This window comes from Stegastes partitus, unplaced genomic scaffold (assembly GCF_000690725.1).
Source record: "Stegastes partitus isolate 25-593 unplaced genomic scaffold, Stegastes_partitus-1.0.2 Scaffold486, whole genome shotgun sequence".
NCBI lineage: Eukaryota > Metazoa > Chordata > Actinopteri > Pomacentridae > Stegastes > Stegastes partitus.
The window spans coordinates 330182-339224 of NW_007578217.1; the positions used below are offsets into that span (position 1 = coordinate 330182).

Consider the following 9043-nt stretch of genomic DNA (forward strand, 5'->3'; position numbering starts at 1 on the left):
AAGCTTGTGTTTGTGCAGCAAAGATGGACCTACGGCCACCAGCGCAGCTCAGAACAAAGACTGGAAATGAGGAAACAGCCAGCCGGTGATGAACACATTAAACCTTCTTTGTTTAACTCCTACACAAACAGAAGTGTGAAAATGACAAGTTGCGTTATAACAATGGGTCGTGTCAGACTATATCCTGGTCAGGCGCAGTTACTTGTTAGAGTGTTGTCGTCGCACGCAACAGTCGACGCTGCAAGAAGAAACCTTTGCACAGAACTGGAGCCAGTTTTCCAGCGATCGGCTCGGCTAACCAGCCGCTGGCAGTAGCTTGGTGTTTACCGAATAGCACTTGAATTATTTGGCACAAGAGAGTCCATCAGTCCAGTATTTCCTTTTAGGGAAATTGAAGCAATGATGGCAAGATCTTAAACACAACATTGTGTCATAAGTTAAGAATTCTCAAGTTTGGCAGCGATGAAACACGGCAAGAAAGGGGAAAAAGTGGGATTAAAACTCCCCCAAAATGTTGAACTATCCCTTTAAACTTAAGCTGGTCTCATCCTGTGTCACTCTGAACAGCAACAGCTTTCATAAAAGGACAATAGCTCCTGTAACACAATTAGATTTCATCTCAGATTAACCCATAAAACACACAACAGTTTCTTCTTTCTTTTTTATTGGGACACAACTTGGGATCATGTGCGGTTCGTAAATATGTTTGTGCCCATGTGGTATGCAGGCTATGCAGCTGAGGTTTGGGCCACTGACGCAGGCACAACAAAGATGAAAACAGGGAAAAAAGGGGGGGTTTGGAATAACGATGATTAAAGTTACAAGACCCTCAAAATCTACTTAAAGTTTGTTCTCTTTATAAGCTGCATTGTTCTGTGGATCTGTTCGATCCATTTAGCAAAACGAGTAACAAAAAGACACATTTCTGATGCTGAAAAAAACATCTCGCTGCTATGTACAACGCCAAGTGCAGTTCAGTACGTCCGATACAGAAGGTGGCCCTGGAGTGATAGAAAAGGTAGCAAGGAGTCAAGTGAATTAAATTAGACAGCTGTAAACTGGTAACGCTCAAATGGAACATCAGCAAAAGGTAAAAACTGTAACATGAAGCATATTGTTGGCCTTAAGTACACCAATAAATACATTTAAAACTAAGTATGGAGACAAAATAAGTTTTTCACAGGCTACACTAAAAACCAAACGCGTGCAAAAACCATGCCATTAAACATCAGTTAATAAACAGTTCTTAAAGCACTTAACTAATAAAAATCATTAAAATCAATAGGCCAAGGAAGACTGTAAACAAGGTAACATCATCTGTGTATTTTCATTTAAAAAAAAAAAAGATCTCTAGTCAAACACTGTACTCCTCTGGAACCTAAAGTTCAGAAGATATCCGATAAATAAATAAAATCACAAGAAATGTTCTGAGCTGTGGTTTCACATTAAAACTTTTCCCGCATCTGACAGCATTCAGCTTTGACAGGTTTTAATAAAGACTATCTACACAAATCTCTGAGGCAGTGAAGCCGCAGACGCGACTGGAAGGCACCTTAGATGGAAAGTTGAGTCCACCGGGTCTGGCTTTGCTCCTGAATGTCAGAAACGCAACCATGGATTTGAAGACTGAAGCAGACCCTTAGAGTTAGTGGCAGCACTGACCCTTATCTGTCCTCTCATTTGGTATCTACGGTGTTGGTTTGAAATCCAACACGCCGACATCTGTCCCGCTATTACGAGGAAAAGGATGGAGTGGTGGTAGTGTTGGGGGTGGGGGTGGGGGGGGGGGGGAGAAGGGCAAGAGTCTGCGATTCTGTCTTTGAGGACAAAGATGTTCAGCGACCTTCCTCACACACACAAAGATGCACAGATGAAGCGGCACCGAGAGCTCAGAGCTCGTCGTGGTTCCTGGTGAGGTCCTCGCCGTAGTTGGTGGCCTGGCTTCCCACAAACATGTTCCAGTTCTCAAGGATCTCGTCTTTGGTCAGCATCTGATCCTGATAAGAGGAGAGAGGAGAGTTGCAAGATATGAACGAAAAATGACGATGGTTTTATTTACACCTATTTAATTACATTCTTTGAGGCTTTCCACTGAGGCAGTGGTTGCAAAAAAAAAGAAGAAAAAAAAAGACTTTTTGCAAACCACTGAAGTAGAAAACAGCATCTTCAGACGATGAAGACACTTATCTATTCACCTTGGATAAATAAATAAACAGACAAATGGCAAAAGACAATAAGAAGTAAAGAATTCTAGTGTAAGCTGAAAAGAGTAACCATAGAAAAAGCATTTTGTCCAAGACGTCACACACACAAGGTGACAGGGAGCAGATCTTAAATCGTGTGGGTGCAGGTGAAACAGCGTACCTTGTCCTGGTCCGACTCGTACACCAGATGTCTGGCCTCGGCCTGGGCGTGGTCGTAGTCTTGTGGCATAATCCAGTGCCGGATTTCATCCGTGTCCATCTTTCCGTCTTTGTTCAAATCTCGGAAGTCAGAGAATTGTTCCCTCTCCGTTTTGACCCAGTCTGGTTCTGGACCTCCATCCTCGTGAGCAAACATGTCGGCTACAAGCAGAAGAAATGAGCAATTAAAGTAGAGATTTTACAGTTTCAAGTTAACGGCTGTAGTTTAAAGACCATTAACACCCGAAGTTAGCGCTGTCACAATCCCCAAACTGTAACCGTTTGCTACCAGTCATTCAAACTATTTGATTAATGATGTTTTTTTTCTGTTCCTTTTACTCTTCCAAGTTATCAAACTCTTTTTTTTAATGTGGCTTGAACCAAAATGGGGCCACAGAGGTTTTGTGGAGTTTGACTTTGTCACTCAACCCATGATGTTAATGTCAATAGATGCTCATAGAAGTGCAAGAGGTTGGATATCAGAGGTAGATGAACGCTTGTCATTAAACAACAGCAGAAGAAGGTGATGACAGTGAGGGGGGGAAAAAAGACATGGAAATAGTGATTAAAATAACAGTCTGTTGGTTCATCCAGTTTTATGCAGTTTTTATGAAATCAGTTCTTATAATTATGAAAAGCACTCATGGTCTGCTCGGTTAATTGCAAGATTATTACATATTAAATTGTGACAGGCCAAGGTCAACTCATATTTCACATACAAGTTTTTTAAAGCCACCAAGAAACACAGACTTTTTCACAGAACATCCAAAAACCAGTCACCTCAAATGCAAAAGCCCAAACATGTCTTCAAAGTGAGTGTAAACTAAAGAATGTGTGAATCAACAGCTATGCTAACGGCACACGACTGTACTTTACTGTGTCGTGTAACAACACGGCTTGCCGTCGCCATTTTTGCAGTTAGTAATTTCCAAAGCTTGCTTGGGACAAGATCGAACAGCTTAAAAGAGACACCAGTCACTAGGCAACAACAGCCCTTCTGTTGAACACATTAAACACTGAACCATAGACTGAATCAGGAAAACGATCTTGGTGCTTTAATCCCTTAAAAGCTGTTGTTAGTAGTTTGGACCAACAGTCGCAACTGATGAGAACCATGTGCGTGTATTTTTATAGCGTAGCTGTTTCAGTGTCCTTATCGGAGAAATCTTCCACAATAACAACACATTTGTCGTTATTAATTAAAGAACTCTGTCACAACGGTGCCACCACAACAAGGACACACTCGTATTTGTTCCCATTTGAAAAAGTGAAGTGCCTGCACCGGTTGTGTGTGAATCACCTTCCCAGAACTAAAACTTCTTTTAACGTTTCCCCTTTTAGTCATTTTCCCGTGAAGCTCTGGATAACTGCAAATTGTTGAAAGTCCACCTGATGCGCCAGTTTCACATTCCTATTTGTCAGTTTTTGCTACCAAGTGTCACTGATTGGTTTTGTTTCTTAGAACAGCAGCATGTAGCTAAGCTCGCAGACGCCTTTGAAGCCGCCGTCGCCTTTTTTCCAGCACTCGCTAATTAATTTAACTTCTTTTATTTCTTTGCTTGAACTCACCGATATACTCGTCCTCGTCCACGTGTCCGTCGCCGTTCTTGTCGATGTCCTCCAGAGTTTCCTGCGTTCAGAACGAGTTAATGATGTCATTAAAGGGAGACACAAGGGTCATCTCTGGCAGAACTTTCGCTCTGAGTAATAAAAGAGAAACATGCTGCCCCAGGCTGTATGAGTGAACGCATGAGTGTGAGTTTACAGCTGGGCTGGCAGACTGTCACTGCAATTACAGGATTGCTGACAAAGAGCCAAACCCTCTGTATTAAAAGAAGATTTACAATTTTTAAGCAAACAATTGTGGGGAAACACTACGTTCTGAAGAGCTAATAGGTGGTTTTCTCTCTCACGGCGAGTTGGACTAAGTGGTTACTTAGACGTTTGCAACTTGAGCTGATCGTTAGCGAACAATCGCACATGCACGGAAATGGCAATGCATCTGGGCATAACACCGGCACGCTACATACATCCATACCACCGTTCCTGCAGGTGAGACGCCCTCTCTGAACCCTGCTGAATGATTAATGGCCGCTCCTGCAGTCTAATAGCTCACTAATAATAAACAAGAAAAATCTATCCATCCATTTCATGTCTCCACTTAACCTGTGCAGGGTCGCGTGTAAACAGTCAGAGACTTTTGTACGTCTCTGTAAACACGGACAACCGGTGAGAGGTTCTGTAGCTTCTATAAGCATGTGAGTGGCACAATACAATCACAGTGGTCCACCCAGGGTCACATATCGCTTTAAGTTTAGCGGGAACTCACGATCACAGTGATTCATTCAGTAAATATTGCAGAATAGAATTAGATCCATCCATCATCTATACACCACTTAATCCTCACTAGGGTCGTGGGGGACTGGAGTCTATCCCAGCTGACTCAGGGTGAAGGCAGAGGACACCCTGGACAGGTAACCAGTCTATCACAGGGCTACACTTAGAGACAGACAACCAAGCACACTCACACCTACGGACAATTTAGAATCAGGGTCAACATGTTTTTGGGAGGAAGTAGGAGAACCCAGAGAGAATCCACGCTGCACGGGGAGAACATGCAAACTCCACCCAGAAAGATCCTGGGTGTCATCACCGGGACGCGAACCGGCGAACTTCTAGCTGTGAGGCAACGGTGCTAACCACTGAGCCACCTTGCAGCCCTATAGAATTAGATGATAAACTAAATAAGGCTGCATATATATTAGACTGAAATTTGAACCTTTCGCTTTAAAAATGACTTATTTCATTAATTCTCTTCCAGTCAACCAATCTATTATTGCATTGTTTTGAATATCTAGCCGACCTACATTTAGTCTTGTTGCAGATATGACAGTTTTTGGTTTTGATTAGGAGTAGGGGGGCTGTGAGGTAGCTCGGTGGTTAGCACCTTTGCCTCGCAGCTAGAAGGTCGCCGGTTTGCATCCCAGTGAAGACATCCGGGATCTTTCTGCGTGGAGTTTGCATGTTCTCTCCATGCAGCGTGGGTTCTCTCTGGGTTCTCCGGCTTCCTCCCACAAGGTCCAAAAACATGTTGAGGTTAATTGATGATTGTGAATGTGAGTGTGCTTGGTTGTCTGTCTCTAAGTGTCTGTCTCAGCTGGGATAGGCTCCGGCCCCCCGCGACCCTCGTGAGGATTAAGCGGTGTATAGATAATGGACGGATGGATTAGGAGTGGTTTACAATGCACACACAATGTATTACCACAAGTTCAGGAGCAGTGAGAGATTTCTGCAGACACTTAACTAAACTACGTCCGAGGTTCTGTGGTGACCTGGAGGCAAACCACCCTCGTGTTTTCTTGAGTTGCACTAAAGTCTTTCTGGGACAGTGTAAATGCAACCATTAAAGACATTACAGGATGCATACTTTAATAAATATGCTGTTGCAGTCTGTAAATCTGAAAACACTGAGGTGGTTAAAGAAAGCTGGTGTTGCTGAACTGCCCTTAGAGAGTGAAAACAAATCCAAAAAAAATCATAATTTTAAACTTCAATTGTGTATAAAACAATAAAATCAATGTTCTGTCTGTATTATGTGATATTTGTGCTCCCTTCATACACTGTTCCAGATCTGACACCTAAGACACGTTGAAGGAAGTCAACTTGTTGGAGAGGTGGTCTGTGTTTTTCCAGTTTACTCAGAGATCTCTGGCTCCTGAGAGCAGACAGCAGGCTGACATCAGCGGGCAGAAATGTGAAGCCGGACATTTGAACAGAGCGCTCTCTTATGTGAATGAGAGTCTAAGTGTACACTTGACACTTAGAAAGATCACTTCAGGTTCCTGCCTGAAACTGCACAACAAGCTCCATTAGTTATCCGTCCCAGCAGCCCACAGTCGTGTCCTTTCTGAAGACAAAGTGTCTCCATCTCACGTTTCTCCTGTGACAACATCCAGGAGCTCTTTTCGCAACCTGAGCGAACAAATCATACGCAGAAGACAAAACGGCTTCGAGGAGTCTGCGACTATTGTGTTAGTTTCAGCCAGATTCACCCACAATCAGTGAAGACGCCGCCGACTGAAGCGTTCCTCGGTAACGTTGGGTGACATCATAAAAATAAGAGATTAATAATTAACTCTGTCAAATGGGTGGTACAACTTTTATGAACACAGCAGCATAGTGCATCACTGCTAACAGTTGCCACGCCAATGTTCCACGAAGCCAAATTTATATTTAAAGATCGAGTCCTAAATGGGACAGTCGGTCCGTCCCACTGGACCTGTTCCAAAAAATATAGAAACTCAATCATTTCTGGGCCGAGTTAAAATTTCATCAGGGAGTTACCCGAATGTAGCACATTGGTTTGAGTGAAGAGATTAAACATGTGGAAGAGAAACTCAAGTCTGTTCTTGTAATTAAATGATATTTCTTATTAGACAAATGTCATCTTCTCCTCGTGTGACAGCGTATTCACTAGCTTTGCAACGGATCACACTTATGTTGTTATAGAGGGCTTACCAAAACCACTATATCCTTCATGTGCTCAAACTCCTCAGGGTGGAGGAAGGCTGTGAACTCTTCTCTGTCTGCTGCCAAGTCCCCGTTCAGATCAGCTGTTTGAAACCTTCTCTCATCACGAGGAAGCATCTTCTTGAAGCTGAACTGGTCTGTGGCATCCTCGAACTCCTCCGGGTTGGCTGAGAGAGGCGAATTACAATCAGGTTACTGTCAGGCTTAAATGCAGCTTTGTCATACTTTTATTAGTGTGCTTCAAAAAAGAAAAAAAAACACGTACCGAGGTAGTATCCGTATGTGGCCTGCTTGTACTCGTCCCATGAAATCTTGTTGTCTTTGTTCAGGTCGTAGTCTGTCCACACCTTTGCGACGTTCTCGTACACGTAGCGCTTCTGGACACGCTTTATCCAAGTCTTGAGCTCTGCGGTGGAGATGTAGCCGTCCGTGTTGCTGTCTATCCGGTCCACGATTTTACTGCGAGACAATGAAAAAGACAGAGATATAAGTGATGTTGTAATGTGTTTACGGAGACCTGACAGGCTGAGTGAAGTTTCACCTCCAACCCACTAGTAAGTTGTCAAACCATGGAGCTACTTTAAAGAAAATATTTGGCCCCAGCATTTTTTTTTACTACAAGGGACGTGGCTCCAAAAAGATTACTCCAGCAGGAGGAGCAAGCAATTTAGTAGAAAGTGGAGTGTAGCTGTGGTGTATTCTTAGACGTGGGTTGCCACGTTGTGATGTTACAGGGGTCCTCCCACTCTCAGCACCACAGGAAGGAGTTTTTAATAACCAACGTGGGTCAGAAGATGCCAACTTGTCACCAAAGCAGAGGCCAAGGGAGGGGGGGGAAAGAAACACCCTTTTACGCACAAACAGACCCACGTGGCACATTTTACGCAGCAGTTTGTGACACAACAGAAGCACTATATGGAGACACAACTTCACTCAAACACGTCCAGATTATTCTTTAATGACGATTTACAATTAAGATCAAAGCAATTAACTCCACAGGCGTGTGTGTGCGAACAGTGTCGACGCACCGTTTTATCTGGTCTTACAGATTTGCTGGCATGCACATCTTTCTCAGGCACATGTGCTCATGTTGTTACATTTTTAATGTCCACAGCCTGAACTGTTACACGCAACAGAGGAGAGAGTGCGTGATTTACACAAAAAACACACACAAAAAACACAAGACAGTCAGTGGCTCCAATCTGTGTGTCAGAGTGAATACAGTGTTTCTTACCTAAGCCTGTCTTTGCTCTCCTCGGGGCTGAGCTGGTCAAATGTTTTGGCCTCGTCTTTGCCCAGAAAGGCCTCATGGTCGTATTGGTAGCTCTTATTGTCTTCGTGGGCTTGCCTGGCTAGCTCTGGGTCATGAATAACTCTCTCTTTTCTTAGCGTGGGCTTTGAATGCACCGCAGCGGCGCACAGCAGCAGAGCGCACACGAAGCTGAAGCCGGCCATCAGTCTGGAGCTGAAGCTGAGCTCTCTGAGGCCACAACAACTGTTCCTAAACAGGCCTGATGACAACACGATGCACAATGAGCGAGCTGCTGTGCGTCTGCTCTCCGCTCGGCCCGCTGCTCACTGACCTTCCTCCTTCTTCTCTCCAGCGGCGGCGCGCAAAATACGCCGCAGCAGCGTCCGACCAGCAAAAACCTGCGAAGAGCACCTGCGCCTGCAGACAGGTCCACTTACAGCACCAACGGTCCTCACTGACACGGTTTTTTTGGGAATCCTGTCCCCCTTTCCTGAGAAAGGGACGCAACCAAACCGGGATTTCCTGCCGCCTTACGTACAGCCAATCAGAGCGTCCGTTTCATGCCGGGCCCCGCCTCCTCCAGTGACACGATCCCCGCCATTGGTCCGCAGCACGTCGGTAACGGGAGAGGGATTCAGGCGCCACGTTGCAAGCTGAGCCCACCGTGGAGTCAGCGTGGGTCAGTGTGGGAACAGAGAGAACTGGAGGGAAAAGTGCGGCTTGTAAGAAATTGTTTCAGTTTCATAATCGTGCTCCTGCTCGTGTCAACATGCGACGACAAAGAGGCTGTGTACAGGTATGTGGATGGACGAGGGATCCGAGCCCCCCCGGTGCCCAAAGCATTCACTTCTTCACCCAC

At 44.7% G+C, this 9043-nt stretch overlaps 1 protein-coding gene across 1 annotated transcript; it reads right to left on the reverse strand.

The window, feature by feature from the left end:
* Positions 1 to 647: 647 nt before the first annotated feature.
* Positions 648 to 8603, reverse strand: rcn1 (reticulocalbin 1, EF-hand calcium binding domain). Its single transcript, XM_008287090.1, has 6 exons — positions 8167 to 8603; positions 7198 to 7391; positions 6921 to 7099; positions 3972 to 4032; positions 2365 to 2564; positions 648 to 1997 (listed from the first exon to the last, which is right to left on the reverse strand). Exons 1-6 carry the CDS (start codon positions 8385 to 8387, stop codon positions 1890 to 1892), a joined length of 963 nt encoding a protein of 320 aa, XP_008285312.1. The 5' UTR covers positions 8388 to 8603; the 3' UTR covers positions 648 to 1889.
* Positions 8604 to 9043: the final 440 nt, after the last annotated feature.

What these genes read in the sequence shown, in the direction of transcription:
- rcn1 (XM_008287090.1), bottom strand. Translation starts at nt 8,387, where the DNA reads ATGGCCGGCTTCAGCTTCGTGTGCGCTCTGCTGCTGTGCGCCGCTGCG. An exon ending in GAGAGCAAAGACAGGCTTAG is followed by an intron (nt 7,392 to 8,166) that starts GTAAGAAACACT and finishes ATTGTCTCGCAG; the next exon opens with TAAAATCGTGGACCGGATAG. An exon ending in ACGAGTCGGACCAGGACAAG is followed by an intron (nt 1,998 to 2,364) that starts GTACGCTGTTTC and finishes TCCTCTTATCAG; the next exon opens with GATCAGATGCTGACCAAAGA.